The 20,752-nt window shown below is 40.9% G+C and overlaps 1 protein-coding gene across 1 annotated transcript; it reads left to right on the forward strand.

Annotated features, from left to right (window-relative positions):
- Positions 1-18,500, forward strand: LOC137259857 (uncharacterized). Its single transcript, XM_067797487.1, has 16 exons — positions 1-45; positions 667-776; positions 2,191-2,400; positions 3,253-3,492; positions 4,095-4,252; positions 5,100-5,222; positions 7,530-7,641; positions 8,942-9,105; positions 10,389-10,487; positions 11,342-11,422; positions 11,874-11,997; positions 12,785-12,894; positions 13,788-13,970; positions 15,272-15,356; positions 16,462-16,545; positions 17,644-18,500. The coding sequence occupies exons 2-15, from the start codon at positions 695-697 to the stop codon at positions 16,542-16,544; spliced, it is 1,854 nt and encodes a 617-aa protein (XP_067653588.1). The 5' UTR covers positions 1-45; positions 667-694; the 3' UTR covers position 16,545; positions 17,644-18,500.
- The last annotated feature ends 2,252 nt before the right edge of the window (positions 18,501-20,752 follow it).

Consider the following 20,752-nt stretch of genomic DNA (forward strand, 5'->3'; position numbering starts at 1 on the left):
AGATAACTGCTGTAGACGTGCAACAAGGAGGTCATCTTCGTCGAGGTGAGTTTGATACAAAATTGCAAAATGTCATTTGTATTAAAGATTGAGAGGCCACTGTACCATCATGTACGTTCAGATTTGGATATAGACCAGGTTTACTTAGTAAAATCTCATTTCCGAAGTTTTATAGAATATAGCTATTCCTTGTAGTTCAGAATGCGATGGTTAAACTTATACACATGTGTACATATAATATGAATACTGATAAATGAACGTAGCTGATAATACATCAAGGCCTACAAGTCTGTCATGACAGCAACCTTTACACCGACACTCTAACATGTACTATCACCTATGTTAGAACAAATGGGAGCATCTGATTTTTTTTCGAGTGAGCCGCAATTTGTCTTATTATTATTAAGTTATTAAGAAGATAAAACTCTTGGCTTGTACCATAACCTTAAAAACTACAATGAGTAGCTCACGTGAAACTCAAACCACCCGGCGCTCATGACTGCCTGTGATAGGTTAACAAGCCCCACTTTTCAAAAACATCGTGCGACGCTGTGCGGTGCGTTAATAACACCATTCTGAAATAGTTTCAGTTATCAAACATTTCTTTAAAAATAATTGAAATATTCATCGTTGGTTTCCTCTTTTGTCATCTATATCTATTGGCAGAGTTGTTCCTGCCGACAATCTTGACACAATGCATGTGCTGCTGGCAACACTGTGCCTGTTCCACCTAGCTGCAGCCGGTATAGACACAAGAGTGTGCACTACTCCATATGGTAGGTATTGACACAGCTGTCAACCAAACTGAAGTGACATTTGATATCGTCAGTCCATTATCTTAAAAAACAACAACATGGTTTTAGCACATATATTATCTTCGCTTCCAAACCGTACCAGACCGATGTTGCCTCGGCTCGGGTGTTTAAATGTTGCACTGTCCACTGTCTGTTTTTAAGTTTTCTCATGCCCAATGTCTGTGTGTAAATGTTGCCCTGTTCACTGTGTGCACATGTTGCTCTGTCCAATGTTTGCGTGTGAAATGTTGCCATGCCCAATGTCTGTGTGTATATAGATGCATTGACGAATGTTTGTGTGTACATGTTGGACTGTTCAATGTCTGTGTGTAAATGTTGCACTGTCCACTGTCTGCAACATATATCATATTTGGGATTTCACTTTCTTAGTAAACTAAAAAGTCAACCACAAAGTACTAGAATTTGTATTTTACTAAGAAACTGAAATCTAAAATATGACATATGTTGCATTTGACCACTTTCTAAACGGCATCGTGTAATCATGTCCAGTGTTTGTTTGTAAGTTTTCCCATGCCCAATGTCTGTGTGTAAATGTTGCCCTGTTCACTGTCTGTGTGTTAATGCTGCTCTGTTAAATGTGTGTATGTGTGTGTATGTGTGTGTGTGTAAATGTTGCCCTGTTGAATACCTATGTGTAATGTTGCTCTGCCCGAGGTCTGTGTGTGTATGTTGCCCTCACCAGTGTCTGTGTATGTACATGTTGTCCTGTCTAAGGTCTGTGTGTAAATGGAGCCCTGTCTAATGTTTGTGTGTAAATGATGACTTGTCCAATGTCTGTGTGTAAATATTGTACTGCCCAACATCTGTGTGTAAATGTTGTTATGACCAATGTCTGTGTGTAAATGGTTTCCAGTAACATGTCTTTGTTTAATTGCTGTTCTATCCATTGTCTGTGTGTGCACATGTTGTCCTGTTCAATGTATGTGTATAAATGTTGTCCTGTCCACCGTCTGTGTGTTTAAATGTTGCCCTCATCAGTGACTGTGTTTAAATGTTGTCCTGTCCAATGTCTGTGTGTAAATGTTGCCTTGTCCAATGTCTGTGTGTAAATGTTGTCCTACCTAATGTCTGTGTGTAAATGTTGCCTTGTCCAATGTCTGTGTGTAAATGCTTTTCTGTCCAATGTCTGTGTTTGTAAATGTTGTCCTCACCAGTGTCTGTGTGTAAATGTTGTCCTGTCCAATGTCTGTGTGTATATATTGCCCTGTGCAATGCCTTTGTGTATGTGTTAGCCCTGTCGAATGTTTGTATGTGTAAATGGTCTCCTGTCTAATGGCCGTGAGTATAAATACTATGCCAATGTCTGTCTGCGTACATATCGACTTGGCATTCGGTATGCATGCTTCATTTACAAGTGTCCATTTTAACATTAAAGGACAACAACATGCACGACCAGCTTTACCCAATCAGTTCGAAGTCCACGTAGAGTGTAACTTCCTCGACCTCAACACTACTACAGAAGTCCAAGAATTCTACGACGACGCCAACAACAGGGGTGAAGTACGTCAGATGGACTATGGCATCAAGCTGTGGGCCTACTACAGCTACGCTACAAACGAACTTATTTCCATACTGCCAGACAAAAGTGAGAGTCCCTAGAAAATTCCTTGGCTGTTGCTGAGTGGTTGATCTTCAATGATGGAGTGATGGTTGATCGGTTGAGTAATCGTTGATTGTCCGGGTGATTAGTCGTGTGAGCATGTTTGGCCGAGTGATGGTGGATTGGGTGATTAGCCGTGTGAGCATGTTTGGCCGAGTGATGGTGGATTTTGTGATTAGTCGTGTGAGCATGTTTGGCCGAGTGATGGTGGATTGGGTGATTAGTCGTGTGAGCATGTTTGGCCGAGTGATGGTGGATTGGGTGATTAGTCGTGTGAGCATGTTTGGCCGAGTGATGGTGATTGGCCAAAGGGCTGCTGATGATTTAAGTGATGGTTATTTGGTCAAAATGAGTGGTCTAATTATAGTTTGATTGGTCGAGTGGTGGTTGATAATTCAAGAAATTGTTGATTGGTCAAAATGATTGGTCGGGTGATGATTGAGAACTGGCTGATTGGTTGAACGATGGTTAGTTTGAATAATAGTTGATTTGTCTAGTGATAACCGATTGCTCATTGATGGTTGGTTGATTGAGAACTGCTGGATTGGTTGAACGATGGTTGATAGCTGGGTGATAGTTGGTCGGTCCTGGGATCACTGATTGGTCGAGTGATGGTTGATTGATTGAGAACTGGTTGATTGTTTTTACGATCGATGGTTGATATTTTTCCACGATAGTTGATCTATCTAGTGATAATCGATGGGTTTAGTGATGGTTGATGAGTCCCGAGATGAATGACAAAACGTGTGACGATTAATTGGCAGAGTGATGGTTGACAACAGATTTTTTTCTTGGTTAGCATGTTAGTCTACATCGAATGCCCTTGCTCCCATCTAGAGCTCTGCCTTGTGGAGAACCTGCGACAAAACAGTGCCGACTATCTATTTGGGTATCAGAGTAAGAATGGCCAAGGTCACATATTCTCAGTCAACGGCGCCCTTCACTTCGGCGAAGCGAACACAGTGGAGGTGTTCCAGGGATCGGATGTAGTGCGCGGCATCAACGTCCAGAAGTGGTACTCCTGCCTGTACTGGTCAAACATGGATGCAACCATGAACGTCACCTGGTACTTCTCAGGTGAGGGGACCAGTGAAGGTCCGGGGTAGAATAGGCCTTCAGCAACCCATGCTCGCCATAAAAGGCGACTATGCTTGTCGTAAGAGGCGACTAACGGAATCGGTTTGTCAGGTTCGCTGACTTAGTTGACCCAGATCGATGCTCGGCTGTTGATCACTGGATTGTCTGGTCCAGACTCGATTATTTACAAACCGCCGCCATATAGCTGGAATGTTGCTTGATTAAGAAACAACTAACCATTATTCTTTGCGCAAAACTAAATTCCCTCACTCACTATCAGGCGATTATCTCATGTCATCGACAACGTCTTCGATTTCAATCAACTGAGAGGCATATGTACGTGAGGACGTGCTCCAGCACAATGCAGAATTAGGACAACAGTTTGGGGAAGCCAGTTTAGCCAGTAAACAACAAACTACAGATAGAAACCCGTGAAACCTGCAGTATAGACAAGGAGATAGAGGATCCCGTTGTATAAACAAATAGAACACGTTTGATGGTAATCACGTAGATTTAAAAGTAGAGTTTAGCGTTGTTTTTTTCTGTCTTGCATGTGATGTTTCTGAATATTTATAGACACGCTCACTGATTCACGCCCTCAGATCCTTCAAGCTGGGACACTGCTCTCGCCCTCCCCTCAACGCCAGTGAGAGCTCACGTAAAGGGTCGACGCACAAAAAACGGTTCCCCCTACGACTTTGAACACTACTATGAGTTTTTCCATTTTAAACCTTTCATCGGGGATCAACAAAAGTTTGAGGTACAACGTCATACAAACAACAGTTTTAGCATATTTACCCTCATTTCTATGATAGCTTTGAGATACAGACCTGTATCCAGCAATGCAGTACTGCTGCATGAAGATAAACGGCGCAAAATATGTCCACATCCAAAATGAAAAAAACAACAACAAAAAACGAAAAAAACCCAACATAACAAAACAAACAAACAAACAAACAAAATACAAAAATCACGTGATGCTCTCATTGTCAGATAATCTGGATTGTTTGATCAGTCTAGAGAACTGGTGTTCTCGGACACATTGTTTGACAGCACGCGGATTGGACCAAACCTTCACATGAATAGAGTTTCATATTTCGGCGTTTGTGACAGGCTGGTAACGGGTACATAGAAGATGAACTAGAAAAGCGTCGATTAAATAGAAATAGAGTAGAAGTAGAAAGAATGAGCCATTGATACTGAACTTTTACTGAATAGCGTTTTCCTTTTAAGTTTAAACTTTTTAAAACAATTATTTATTAGTGTAGTTCACGTTTTCATACGACAAAATGGATTTTCAGAATTAATTATAGGAAAATTGTTATAGTTAGTAAATACTTATGAAATTTAGTTTAGCTTCCACTACGCATCGTTGATTGTCAAAATAAGTTTAATTTCCGGTGCTTGTAATGTATTTTTGTGAATTTTACAACACATAACTCATTCATCCGAAGTTTCGTAATCTGTGTTTACTTCACCAATTTTGTGTTTTTCTTCTCCGAGATCTCAAAACATTTCGTTTGTTAGTTTATGTTTTGCCAGGTAACTTGTTGATCAGATTATCTCAGTATGACGTTACGTTGTTGTTTTTCCATTTCCTCCATTAGACACCGAACGGTATTTCCTGTCCTGGGCGGAAAAACACAAAACCACTTCCGACAGTAGCGCCCGCATACTCGTTGATTATAGAAATCGTGGACAACTTGCACTCCCAGATCTCCTTCATGAAAGTAAGTTTGTTTGTTTGTTCAACCCATGAAGATCCGTGCTCTTCAGTACTTGTGGTTGTTGTAAGAGGCAACTAAACGGATCGATAGTCAGGTCCGTTGTCTTGGTTGAAACGTCATCGGCTCCCAGTTGATCGATGCTTATGCTATTAAGGTCTAATCTTGTGACTCAGTGAGTTTAGTTTTACGTCCATTCAGCAGTTTTCAAATGCAGTGATGCTTTATCACTGTCGTACGCTGTTCAGGTACCTGTTTGCAATCACAGCTGAAAATGACACTTTGGACACTTGCTGAAAGGAGTCAGTCTAATTGAATTTTGGGATCTGGTTAAACTCGGCGGCAGGTTGTCGTCTGCTTAATTTGAGTCAGAGAGTTGTTGGTAGACTGTGGCAGACGGTCCGTATAATATACACGTCGACCAGGTAGCCCCCGAGTCATAACAGTTCGAAATGATAAACTCACGGTTAACACTGCATTACATAACATATTCTTACCGCATCAGATTTTCAGACGGAAAACGTCAATCTTAACAATGTAGGCATATGCAGGAGCGTCGTTCGTCGACGTTTAAAGACATCCGGACTCCTCTGTAGGCGACCCGCATTTCGTCCAACACAAACACCACGTCACAGACAGGCGCGTTTGATACAGACAACTTGCTGCCTGCAATCAAGGCCAATGGTCTCGAGCGCTCTTCACAGATGAAAGCAGATTCTGTTTGTCCATTTATGATGGTCGGCAGAGGATTTATCATCCCAGTGGAGAGGAGATCACAGATGCAACCGTGGCCACGCATAACTGATTTGCCAAGGTTCGGTCATGGTTTGAGCTGGGATAACACCTGATTGACGTACTCCACTGCACGGGTCGACATTAATCTTACAGGAAAGCGTTATCGGAACGAGATTCTGGTTCCTATAAGAGTACCACTAGTGAAAGTTATCGACCCAGTTTAAAGCATGACGAGAACGCTGGGCCTCACATGACTTGTATTGTCACAAAATTCCTTTGGCAACAGGGTTTAGAGGAGATGGAGATTGAGCATGCCTGGGATGAACTCGGTCTAGGACTGGGTCGGGTCCACCTGTTCTGTTTAGGTACCTTACTCTACCCTACCCGGATACATACCCCTATTTTAATTCCTGAGTTCAAACTTGTAAGAAATGGCAATAAATTCTTCAGCTATGAGGCTAAAGTTTATGTGTCTTAACCATGTGTTATATTCAAAACGGGTGACTCTGAATTATGTCTAAATCTTCAAATACAATACAACATTTGAATCATGAAAGAATAACATATTGCATTGTTTACTCCATTGATCACACGATCATAACGGGTTCGGGTACTGAGACGGGTACCCGAGTCCAACTCATTACCCACCCGCCCGGGTATCTGGGTAATCTCACCCAGCACTACACAAGAACCAGTGGACCTCCCAGGACTCCTCAGAGCTCTAGTAGAGGAATGGAATCCCGCAAGCTTTCTTTATGAGCTTATAAGTCGAGCGAGCACAAGGCGCATCTGTTTCTTGGGGGCGCAAGGAGAGTACTCAGCCAAATGAATGACTAAGTGCTTCATAGTTGTCATTTCTACTTTGGGAGCCTTGTCTATACAACTCATGTTTGCTAGTCCTTTGTATCGTTTTGTCTTTTGTGTCTGTATGCCACGGAGTGTCACGTTTGTCAACAATTAAACAAATAAGAGGGCACTGTTAGCTGCATTGTTTCTGAGGAACTTCTCGTCACATATGGTATATATCATTTGACCCTTTATTAATGATATATTATTTATACATTCATAACGCATAGCTTCAAATAATAGTGTCATTGATATACATATATAGTTGAATAAAACTCTGACTGATATAAAGTATAAGTCAATCCAATTGTGATTCAAATATATATATGCAACTGAATAAAACGGCGATTCATTTAAATGTACATTGACATATGCAAGTGAATTAAACGGTGATTCATTGAAATACATATTTAAATATTTCAATACATATATAAATATTTATTTAATTGAACAAATGTGATTCCTATAGATTTATGATTTGTTATTCATAAGAAAGAAACTCTTCGTTATCAAATGTGTCATTCCAAGAAAGTACAGTGGAAGCTCTCAAAACCGGCTTCTGTCTATTCCAGCAAGTTGTCAACACCAGCATAAAATCCGAGTCCCTTCCGTGCCTTGTACATTTATCATCACCCCCGCAATCCGGCACATTGTCTAAAGCGGATTATTTCCTCAGTCCCAATGAGTGCCGGATTAGACAGCTTCCACTGTAGTTTGTGGTTTAATTTTCAGGAATATTATGATCAGTCGATGAAGCTTACTAAGTTTACCTACAAACCATCCTACTTAGCGCCCAGCCCGTATGGTTACAACCCACTGACAGAGATCCATGACTTCAACACAGGTGAGTCTACAAAACAAAAGAAAACATTGTCTCTATTGTAAATAAGACCCGAATCCCTTTTCAATATTCGTCAGAAACGCCTGTTAAAATGTCGCTCTTGTCATGTGCATGTGTTGTCACCCTCAAATTGTGATGATGTCATATTTGGTGAAAAAGGGAAGCGTATCCTGCACCAACGTCCGGCAAGTTCAAATTTTGTTAATGTCCTTCATTTCATCTGTTAATGTCTGCCAAGTGCCTTCAGATCTCTGTACTCACGTGTGTCCCTTGTGCTTTTTTATCCTTTCATAGTGGGGTCGGTACGGTAGCCTAGTGGTTAAGTGTCCGCTCGTCACGCTTAACGCCAGGGTTCCATTCCCCACATGGGTACAGTATGGGAACCCCATTTCTGATGTCCCCCGCCGTAATATTGCTAAAAGCGGCATAAAACCATATTCGCCCATTATGTTTTAATAGGCTCGAACCTCAAGGCTTGTCGATAGCGGATCCATACGCACAGGTTATCCAAAGGTGCTAAGCGCCTATGTTATTTATTATCACTATCATATTATAATATAATGATTGCGTTCCTACCATTGCAGTATGAAACACTCTGCTTCTGCGAAATATTGTTCAAAGTTACTCAAAGCTCATAATGATCAAAGACTCAGTTCCATCAAACACGGCACTTAGTCGTTTTTGTTTTGTTTTGTCTTTGAATCTACTACTTTTTGTAATAAAGACCGTGCTATAATGTTGCTGTCTCAAACAGCGGCTCACAGCTATTTGAAAATGAACATTTTAAATCTTTCGTATCGTATATGCCTGTATTTCTGCTCTGATATAAATTGAAATTTGAAAATGAACGCAAATGAACATATCATACATGCTTCAGATTGTAAAATGTGTGCATATATACTTTATTCACAAGGAAAAGCACTCATCTGTTCGCAGCTCAGCAACTTATGGAAACCTACAAGAGACATTGTCGCGTTGTCAGCCTCTTAAAAAACAGAAATGAGCAAAAAGAGGCAAAATTAACCAAAGCTCGAACAGTGCGACAACGCGACATTTTGGAAAATATTTTTTTCTATTTATTAGCGACAACAAATAATGTCGCGTTGTCGTCCTATCTAAAATGTTTTTAAAAAAGCCACACAAAAAACAAAAAAACAAAAAACAAAAACAAAACAAAAACAAAAACAAAAACAACAACAAACAAACAGAAAAAAACAATGCACAACACGACGAGACATGTACAATATCCCCTGTACGATTCCATAGCTACCTTCTCCCAAGCGTTTATGTGATTTCATTAAAGGTGTAGCTTACGTCATTGATCCGCTGATCGGCAACTGTTCCTATCGTCCAATCGAACACGGCACATTTGATGACGCCACAGCCAAGAACCCACATCTTGTCCGCATGCGTACGTCTAAAGAGTTCTTCTACATGGACAGCCAGGATGTCACGTACGAGGGAGTGGTAGGTTTTGCTGACGTACTGACTCGCATATCATGGCAACGTTACAATATGTGAAGATGCGGGTTAGAATTGGTCTTCAGTAACCCATGCTTGTCGTAAGAGGCGACTTTCGGGATCGGGTGGTCAGGCTCGCTGACTTGGTTGACACATGTCATCGTATCGCAGTTGCGAAGAAAGAAGTTCATGCTGTTGATCACTGGATTGTCTGGTCCAGACTCGTCGTCATATAGCTGGAATATTGCCGAATGCGACGTAAAACAAAACGCACTTTTTCAGGACAATGATGCAAATTGAGTATTTGCGTCTGAACAAAATGGTATTTTATGTAAAAATGGGGTTGCTGAGATTCCAGGTGATATCTGAGAGAAAAATGACCCCTTGACGTGAACTTCCTGCCAACCTTTATCTTCAAAAGAAGATATATGGTACACAATTCCACCTGAAGAAAGAATTTGTATCATCTACAAAACGTGTGGTGTTGGCGATGAATTTCATTACACTTGCTTCCCCCTTTCTCCAAGCATCAGCGAAAAATGTATATACAGAACCGTTATGTTGAAAACACAATGTTGTAAAACTGAACGAATCATTTAACTGTAAACAAATTGCTTTATAAACTATGTATAGTCTGTAATACAGACAGTAATGAAAACAATAAATCTTCCACCTCCACCGTCTTGCCATCCGATGCACTGTTAACTGTATATTTGTACTGCTTATGGAGTGGTAGGTCTTGTGGTTAAAGCGTTCTCTCGTCACGCCGAAGACCCGGGTTCGATTCCCTACATGGGTACAATGTGTGAAGAGTATTTCTGGCGCCTCCGCCTTGATATTGCTGGAATATTGCTAAAAGCGGCGTAAAACTAAACTCATCATCATCATCATCGTTATCATCATCTGAGCATAATTTAGAAGCAGACAATGGTAAAGTAATAAATTAGTATATATTGAGTGTATGTTATTGTTTTTTCGATCACACAATTTTCACATCGATAATCATCAATATTTGTCCTATCGACGATATATCGGATTATCGATCATCTTAGACAGCCGCAATACCCGTAACAAAATAACATATGACCATAGCCTTTATTAAACCATGTCAGTAGTTTACTGAGGAATCAGATCTTAGTAAACTGTAACACCTTGCCTGCTCCCAAGTGTCTAACCAATCAACACTTAGTGACAGCGCTGAAACCTCAACTCCTACTCACTGAGCTATCCCATCATCAGTCAATTGCGGGCGAGTGATCCAATAAACATGTTCCTGTTTGTTCCAACAGAAAACGATTCGGAATATCGACATGGATACGTGGGTCGGGCGGAGGAGCACATTTGAGGGATACAACTTTAACTCCACGTGGCAGTGGTTCTTCAAGCTGGTAGGTGGGGATATGGAGGGAGTGGTGGGTGGGATGGAAGTGGGTGAGGGGTGGAGGGTAGGATTACCGTCATGAAAATATAATACTCAAAGTAGGTTTAAAACATCCCGATCTTGTTTCATGTTTCACGGTCTGTTATGGAAATATAATCGGCTCATCCTTAATTACATTTAAGTGGAATAACATGGGCAATTCATTAACAGGTCACAATTTAATTTTTGAAATTCTAAAGGTCCAGAGAAAGGTCCATGAGCCAATGTTAGAAATATTACAAGCTGTAAAGATCTCGTTTAAGAGGCGACTAACGGGATCTGGTGGTCAGGCACGCTGACCTGGTCAGCACACCGTGTCCCATGTGTGTAGATCAATGGTCATTATGATGTTGACTGGATGGCCTGAATTAACTGGATTATTTGCAGACCGGTGACATACAGATGCAATATTGTTGAGCGCAGCGTTAAAGTCAAATAAGTCGATGTGTTAGTGTATTCACAGGCATGTAGTGAAACTGGAGCCCGTTTCTCAAAGAACTCTTACCGGTACGACCTCGTAAAGCAGGTGTTAACTTTGGACAGTCAAAACCATGATGTATGTGTCACTGGCCATCAACCCCATTCCCATCTCATCTATACTGAAGTGCAAAAGAAAATACACATCGTGCACTTAAGGATAATTTTCCAAAAATCAACTCACCATCATCGAGTGGTGATTTCTTTTTGGTTTTATTCTTATCCACCATCAAACCTGTTTCCCCTCAGATTACAATGACATTTTCATGTTATAGGTACATTCGCAATGTACATAGAGCAATAACACCCGGTCTCTGATTATAATGTGATCTGGTTTGTGTTCAGGGTACGTGGTCAGCGTCGCAGCAGCGTGTCGAAACCTACAGCATGGGGACACCACTTATGTTGACTATAGATGTCGATGAGGTGAGAATCAACACTGGTCCTACCAGCCCTTCTAAGCGACTATGATTGGCGATACAGTTAGGTGGTGCAGCGTCGACTCTCCACATAGATCAAATGTAGGACGTCCGTTTCTGGTGCTTCCTGTTTGTTCCGTATGAGTTCCCTAGTAACACCTTTCCATTCCTATTGCAGCGCCTTGCCAAGTTCCTGTAACGTTTCCGTGGACCGTTCATATCAAAGTACACTCGTGACTTCTTTCCCCTGAACATGTCCTGAACGAGTTCAGGGGAGGGAAGTCACGAGTAATGGCTGGCATTTAGTCCCTGGCACTTTTAAAAGTCGTTCATTCTTCTGACGACAGATATTTATATCTGACTCCTGCAAAAACTATTCGGACATTTGACGTAATTTCCATGTTAATTCAGAGTAGTATAAATAGTTATCGTTGTTGCATTGTGTGGGTTTGTTTCAGCTGTCGGTCAGCTACACCTACAACATTTACAACTACATCCAGGCACGCCCAAACATCCTCGACTTCGACATTAGCCCTTGCTTCATGGACTTAAAGAGGAGGAAGTTCGACTTCAAAATACCAAGTAGGGACAGAATGTATAGTCCAGACTTACATGAGCTTTTAGTTCAGTAATTGTTGATCAAATACAAGTCAGTGCATATTTCTGAGTGGAAAATAAAATAAAAAATAAAGATATGAGGCAATGATAAAAAAATAAGATAAAATAAAAAGGACGTGCGTTTTTTACAGCAGTGAGTATGATGGCTACTGATATGGAGAGGTCCATCATACTCAGGTGTTTCAAATCAGGAACGCTTGATGTTGATTATAATGATATTTTTGTTTTGTTTTGGGGGTTTGCATCTCCTTTTGACATGAAAAAACATTTCGTTATTGATGTCAAAAACGTAACGATGATTCTGATAATGACAGTGGTATTGGTGGTGATTGTGACTGATATTGTTATTATTTTTAGGGTGGCATTTCATCGTTGTCGCCGCTGTCATTGATGTGATGATGATGATGTTGGGGTGGTGTTATAACAATGTCAAAATTCTTGTTATTTGGAGGTTTGTATTTCGTCCTTGTCATCGTCATCGATGTAAAGGTGGTGATGATGACGACTTCGACGACGACGATGATTTAGTGGTAGTGATGATGATTGATATTATTATCATTTTGTTGTTTTGTGCCGTCGTTGTCGTTGTCGACGACGACGAGGATGGTGACGATGACTACGACGATGATGATTCAGTGGTAGTGATGGTGATTGATATTATTGACATTTCTGAGTTGTATGTCGTCGTTGATGTTGTCGTTGTCGACGACGACGACGATGATGATGATGATGATGATGATTTGTTCTCTAGCTGAGGCGAGGGACCTGATAGATAAGGACAAGGAGCTGTTCAAATACTCCGTGCTGATGTCACTGACGTACTACACAGCCGTCTTCCCCCTCCGGATATCCAACCTGAGGGTGGGTGACCCCACCCCTTACCCCCCACCCCTAACCCCCACCCCTTACCCCCACCCCTTACCCCCATGCTCCCTTATCGTTACACCGCTGACAAACGCGTTAAAATGAAGTCCCTAACACTTAACTGGATGTTTCTTAATTTTTAACACGCCGCGCTCAGCTATATTCCAACTATGTTTTGGCGGTCTGTAAATAATCGGGTCTGGGAGTGAGAATCCTGTGTTCAACAGCAAGAGCATCGAAGTATGTAACTGGCATACGATGACATGTGTAGTGAAGTTATACGTAATTACCTGATATCACATTTAGGTTCAAACCATTTAAAATTTCATATCGGTCTGCAACTAATTCTTGGTATGTTTAAAATATACATATTTCTAAACGCGGCGTAAAGCCAAACTCACTACTCACTTGAACATACGGGGCGAGGAGTAACCTATTGTTTCAAGCTTTTGCTCGTCTTGCAGAAGAACTGGATTCGATTCCCCAAATGGGTACACTGTGTCAAGCCTATTTCTGGTGTCTTTCGCCTTGATACTGGCGTAAAGTCATACTCGCTCACTTTTAAATATACATGGAGAATCTCACCCAAATATCTACTGATATCAAATATATCAAATATATCAACAGGAGTTGATAAAGTATCAAATATCCGAGGCTTGCCGATGTCATTGTGACGTCATCAAGTTCATGACGCCATAGCACTGTCTGGCCATTGTGCAAAATCTTCAGTCAAAACGATATCTCCTAGGAGATATTTTCTGATCTCACACAAGCGATATCTCCTGTGGAACATAGTTCTGGATGATAACAGATAAACACACCCGGCTGAGTCGAACAAACCTAAATAACAACCCCTATTTCTAAAAATTCAATTTGTTATATATTCTCAGGTTGTGTATGACGATCATATACACGTACGATTCGAAATTCTTGACGTCAGGCCCGTGGCTGGTGACGTCAAAGTCAACAGCACAGAGACGCCGCTAGATGTCGCTGCTGAACAAGTGGTGTCAAAGGTCAACAACAATCAGTTTGTTATCTACATCATGCAGCCGGGTGTCACGCTGCAGGAGGTGAGTGATCACGTGACTGATAAACAGCCATATCGTACCAGAGTGTCTCACGGATTGTTTTGATTGAAATCGTGTCCTTGAACAATAAGCTTAGTTCGCAATTACAATGAACACGACACTCCTGATAAGATTAGAACGGAGAGTTGTTGGACAGGATAATTGTCATGATTTACGAACTGATGGTGTTCACAGTATTTCATACTGTTGATAGTGCCATCTGGCAGGTTTGGGCAAAAATAGATTTTGGGGGTTTGGGTAGAATGGTGAAGTGATTGATAATGGTGTGTAGAGGAGGAAGGAACATGACCATTTACATGAATTAAAGGTAAAATGGTCGTTGGTATTCCTTTCTGTTCCCACCTACCTCTCAGTGTTTCTGTCACTGTCTTTTTGTCTGTCTCTGTCTTTGATGATTTTTTAAGTCTGTCTGTCTGTCGATGTCTTCTCTTTCTGCGACTCACTCTAACTCTCCCTATGTCCCTCTTTATCTCTCTGCATCGTTTTATATCTCTCTCTCTGCCACTCTCTTTCTCTCTCTTCCTTTCTCGCTTCACGCTCTTCTCTAATTTGCCTCCCCTCTCAACCCCACCCCCGTCACCCCAACACACACACACACACGCGCGCGCACACACACACACACTCATACGTCTGGCGATATCTCGCAATTCGTATCACCATTGTAATTGTAGCTATTGCATTCACGAGGTGGACAGATTGGTACATCATGGTACTCCATGATGACAGACGACGACAACGGCGACGGTGATGATGATGCTAAAACTTTCTACACCCTTCAAATATTCCCTATCATATCATCACATTCATTAGACGAATATCAATCATACTACATAAATACATTGTACGAATAATATTGGTTATCAAATTATTTACCCCAAATCATTTTGCAACTCCATAACAAATTTATGTTTTATCTAAATAAAACAGAACCAGGAGGAAAAGGCGGAATTTGTGTTCATGTGTCACTTGTTGGTCGGCTGGAACTGGTTTTCGATAACCCATATGTGTCCCATGAAGTGACTTTCGGGATCGGGTGGTCAGGCTCATCATGTCACCGTATCCCAATTGCGTAGGACGATGCTCATGATGTTGATCACTGGCTTCATACAGACTTGGTTATTTAAAGAAAGCTGTGATATAACTGAATGCTGCTGGGTGTGGCGTTAAACAACAACAACAACCAACAAACGTTATAAAATCTAAATTAGGTCAAAAAATTAACTCCTCCGTTTCCGAAACGATATTGTCTTGTGTTATTCGTAGCCTCATGTGCTGTTTCGCAGACTCCCTACATCGTGGCTGTGCCGAACTCTATCACCGAGTTTACATATGAAAGCGAGTTGGCGGAGTTCAAAGGCTATTCTCCAGGTAAGTGAGTGAATTGCTGTTACGCCGTTTAATTAATTCCCGCAATATCCTGGCGGTGGACACCAGATTGAAACGATATACTAAGACTTGCCTCCACATGTATGTGTGCTGTTATTTTGGTTTTTGCGAATTCAAAAATACTGAATAACATGGCGGTTGTCTGTTGAATAATAAATGTTAACTGACGTCATGAACACATAAGTCAAGTCAGTGAGTCTGATCCTTTTTTGGCAATTTCAGATAATGCGGCAAACTGAAATATGTTTTGTATTTATTCCAGCTTCATCTGTCATTTTCTTAATTCACATTGTTGAACAAAAACGTGGTCTTTAACTGGCCTGCAAATGCACACACTTTCTCGTCTTAAAGCGAATGTAATACACTTTATGTCAGGCACAGAGTAATTTACTTCAACTCAAAGAGTTTAATTTACAGTCATTCTGTTCAATCAAGTTGTTTCCTAACGGCACATCTCATTCCACATCACATGCGTGTGCCTGGGATGTTCCTGGGATGTTCCTGGGATATTGCTAAGGGGCGCGGTGGGCGAGCTGGTTAAAGTCGGGTGATCCAACAAGGTGTCGGTGTCGGGATCGAGCCCACCTGTGACCGGGTGTAAAAACCTTGGCGTCAACTATATATGCAGACTCTGTGTTGTCACGACGACTAGTGTACAGTTCACAACCCTGTGCACTTAAAATAACACACTAATTCGTTGGTGTATGAGCAGGCGGTGGCCACACGAATACGTGCAAACACTTAGAAAAGCGGCTGAAATCCATACTCGATCACTCGCCCTCATTCCACTCTGAGGAAAGTAACCAGAACCCAAAATATCAACATTGTGTTTTATTAATGAAAGAGTAATTTTTGTGGCTGTATGTGATAATATAATGTTACATGATCTTGTATGTTGTGCATAATATTTATGGACGCCCCTGTTTAGTTCCAAGCGATGTTTGGATATTGTGCTGTGCCAAGGACGTGGTGACGATTAAGGAGCAATTTTAATTATTTGTCAAACGTTTCACCATCAGGCTGTTGTAATGAGTATTCATGAACTGCCCAAGTTCCTTATTCAGCCTGATACTGTGATCTGTTTTAGGTGCTCTGGGTGGTCTCTCCGCAGGGATGATCGTGGTGGGCGGGGCCATAGGTGCTGGTTTGTCATTTGTATTCTTCAAATAAGGTAATCAGACAAGATTTGTCAGGAGGGCACGTGCCTGTGATATAACCGTGGAAGAAACGGATATTTTCCTATGCTTTGGAATGAATATTATCTCACATATTAAGCAGTGACGTTAGATCTCACACCTCTTGCCATTGGCTGTTGTTGTATGAGTAACGTGTTCTGTCTTTCATGACGGATGTGTTCATTGCCTACGGCAAAACGCCATTTTCTTGAGAATTTCCGTCTTCATACCTCCATAACGATTATGACCCATAAGGAAAACAGCAACAATAACTTAAGAATAGCTTTGTTTTACGGCGCATTAATACCTTTTCATGTTATTGTATGTGTAACTTGTTCTGTCTTTCATGACGGATGTGTTCATTGCCATTCTCATGTGAATTTCCGTCTTCATACGTGCCTAACCATTTTCTTGAGAATTTCCGTCTTCATACGTGCCTAACCGTTCTGACACATGAACAAAACAGCTATTTTATATAGCGAATGTGATGTCAATCTCTCATCGCTTTGGAGTTCATTTTACATAATAACATCTCTTTATACAAACGGGTTGTTGAAGATCAATTCTAACTCAAAACAGTCAAAGGTGGAGTTTATGTTTTGATGATCCCGTCACAGTACATGGGTTGTTGACGACCGTATCTCATGTGGATCATCACCAGGATTCAAACTCCTCAAACGTATCAAGCCTTAGCAAATCTATTCAACTTGATCATACCCTGAGTTAAACACACTTCTGTATGTAAACTGATTTGCGCTTCCATGCATGAAGTAAGTATTACAAGCCTAGTATTAAAGGGAATTTACGGATAAGACTTCTTTTATGATGTTGATTAAGAAATAAATTGTTGTCCATACACTTTGTTTAATATTTACACTCCTGTCATCTAAATGCCTCTCAAAGAAATATTATAAGTTTAGTTTTGTTTTACGACATACCTATTTATGCTTATTTTGGAGGATGCATGTGAACAATCCCCGAGCGTTGACCGTAGTCCTCGGTCTCAGACCATGGCTGACACTGTCAACTGGACACGCCAACTGACAAACAATCCTATAAAAAAGTACGTAAAACTGAAAGCGCTTCTCTTTCAGAATCTACACCCCTTAACGCGAAGTGAACATGACAACGAAGAACCAGAACAATCCCCAGAACGATCTTAGCGTGTTCTTGATGCCTAGACTCGATACCACCCAGACCGGATGATCGATATATTCAGGAACTGGTGCCTTCTTCAGTTTTCCGGGATTGTGTATTTCCAACAGGTCACGCTGCACTGATAGGAAGGTGTTTTTAACAATATTTCACAAGCGGAAGAGAGCGATTTTAGATTCTTTTCTTTAATCCTGTTTTGATATTAAGGGTCATTTACATCTGGTAAATAACCTCGGTGTATGTACGAGTGAATGAGTGAGTTTAGTTTTACGTCGCACTCAGCAATATTCCAGCTATATGGCTGCGGTATGTAAATACCTGAAGTGGAAATCCAGTGATCAACAGCATGAGCATCGATCTACGCAATTGGGAATGTTACATCTTATATAACCTAACCACACATGCTGCGATAACATTACATCTCATATATAACTTATACTTTTTCATATTCGTCCTTCAAAGGGTATGCTTATGTGTTGTAGTATTAAGCATATCGCAACAGGACACTTTTTTCTCTGCGTTGCAAAATAAAATGAAATAAATGTTGATCTCTTTATCATTCATGTTGATTACACCGAGAATCTAATGCCAAAAATATGAATTCTATGGTTACTGTAATTTTTCGCATTGATTCACCATTTTGATTTAACATAGAATGTATGTAAAAGGAAATCCGTGATCATTCAGTCAGATCACAGGTAAACACTACTCACAGCGAAGATATCATATATGTATACATGTAAACAACAGCTATTGTTATTTTAATATCTGTATCAATAAAATATATTCTAATGTTTTTTTTCTAGTTGTTTACATTCACAATCAACTACGTTTATAGCGAACACGTTTATAACGAACGGGCGGTAATAACGAACTTGTTTCCCCAGAACGCTTGCTGTATATTTTAGTCTCAATGGATATGACGACTTACGTAACGATGTAACGAACGAAACACATGTCTCACTTTGACTTCGGTATAACCGGAGTTTACTGCGAACTGAAATGGGTTTTCCATATTAGTAATCGAACCCGGGTTTGCTGTAACCGCCGGGTGGCGTCTTAGCCCTGAAACTGAAAAAAACCCAGATACTTTAATGACGAACTTAGGTATTCACAAGTGAATGAATCATAAATTCATCATCGGATGACTATTCGTGGATCCGATCGATTGTTCGAATCTGTGACTTCTAATAACATAACACGGCATTTACCATTTACTCACTCACTCACTAACCTGAAGATAGCAATTTAGCCTAGTGATTAAATCGGCCGTACACCTCGCGGAAGGTCTGCAGCTGGTTTCGATTCCAAACAGGTGTACAGTGTGTGATGCCTATTTCTGGTCTACCCCTGCCTTTATATTGCTGGAATATTGATGAACGCGGCATAAAACTTTACACTTTCACTCACATTTCTCCGACATTGCTCGACACGTGCTGTGATAAGTCATGTACAATATAGATGCTGACACATACAATACAGCGTTGTTCATCAAGTTGTTGATGTGGGCTTGGCCTCGTTGTCCTCAGGGTAGGTTTATCAACGTAATTTTGGACAACATTTCACTGCAGTATCCAGTGTAGATATCAGTGTAGAGATATACTGGAGTCTCACCGTTTGTGAGTCAGAGTTCTGTCCTCAAATATTTCGTGGTATCACACGAGATTACCCTCATTGGATTGAACCTGTACCGGATCGAAGGCAATAACTTGACCTTAGATTCCCAACTGCCAGTATATAACCAGCCCAGAAATAAGGGTGTTTTATAAGATCGGTTGTGGTCTTTGATGACTTCACATGATAGTGCATGCCAACATATGAAGTTTTGGCATGATACTACATGCCAACATGTGAAGGCTTCACCTGATACTACATGCCAACATGTGAAGGCTTCACCTGATACTACGTGCCAACATGTGAAGGCTTCACCTGATACTACGTGCCAACATGTGAAGGCTTCACCTGATACTACGTGCCAACATGTGAAGGCTTCAACATGTGAAGGCTTCACCTGATACTACGTGCCAACATGTGAAGGCTTCACCTGATACTACGTGCCAACATGTGAAGGCTTCACCTGATACTACGTGCCAACATGTGAAGGCTTCACCTGATACTACGTGCCAACATGTGAAGGCTTCACCTGATACTACGTGCCAACATGTGAAGGCTTCAACATGTGAAGGCTTCACCTGATACTACGTGCCAACATGTGAAGGCTTCACCTGATACTACGTGCCAACATGTGAAGGCTTCACCTGATACTACGTGCCAACATGTGAAGGCTTCACCTGATACTACGTGCCAACATGTGAAGGCTTCACCTGATACTACGTGCCAACATGTGAAGGCTTCACCTGATACTACGTGCCAACATGTGAAGGCTTCACCTGATACTACATGCCAACATATGATAATTCAATTCTATTCTATTCTATTCTCTACACTTTCTTCAATGATACAAAATGTTTGTATCACACACAATAGACACCGTGTGATAACGCGACTTCCTAAGGCATAAGAGGTATTTCATTTTTTTGGACATGCACATGTGATCATAACAAATTAAAAGTAGATAAATTCTTACCAAATTACACACTCACACACTCAAACACGCACGTACGCAATCTAAAATGCCGTGCTATTGACAGAAAGAAGGTATATGCAGTATATTCACTGTTAGATATACCACTACTGTCACATATAGATTGCCTTCATCTACACTCACGTTCAAACGATGAGTCCCATTAGTCAATTAGTTCAGGCAACAGCTGATTACATTTTGTAGCACATTCCATAATGGAAAAAGGGTACTATATACACATGAACAGATGTATTGGAAAGCCAATTCGTAACCTTGAAAAGATCATTGTCACGAGTTCAATAAAATCATAAACATCAATTGGCGAATTCTTCACCAAGACGTAGCAGTTCACATGCACGATACGTGCACACGCATATGTTTCTCCTCAATTTGATGCATGTCTGCATAAGGTTTGCAGTTGGCTCCCCCAAGTTACTGCAGAAATCTGGATTAGACGTATCCAT

The sequence above is a fragment of the Haliotis asinina genome, chromosome 13, assembly GCF_037392515.1.
Source record: "Haliotis asinina isolate JCU_RB_2024 chromosome 13, JCU_Hal_asi_v2, whole genome shotgun sequence".
Classification (NCBI taxonomy): Eukaryota; Metazoa; Mollusca; class Gastropoda; order Lepetellida; family Haliotidae; genus Haliotis; species Haliotis asinina.

Excerpts from the sequence above, each read along its gene's own strand:
- LOC137259857 (XM_067797487.1), top strand. The coding sequence starts at position 695 with ATGCATGTGCTGCTGGCAACACTGTGCCTGTTCCACCTAGCTGCAGCC. Across the intron at positions 2,401-3,252 it reads TTCCATACTGCCAGACAAAA|AGCTCTGCCTTGTGGAGAAC; the intron begins GTGAGAGTCCCT and ends GCTCCCATCTAG. Across the intron at positions 13,971-15,271 it reads CGGGTGTCACGCTGCAGGAG|ACTCCCTACATCGTGGCTGT; the intron begins GTGAGTGATCAC and ends GCTGTTTCGCAG.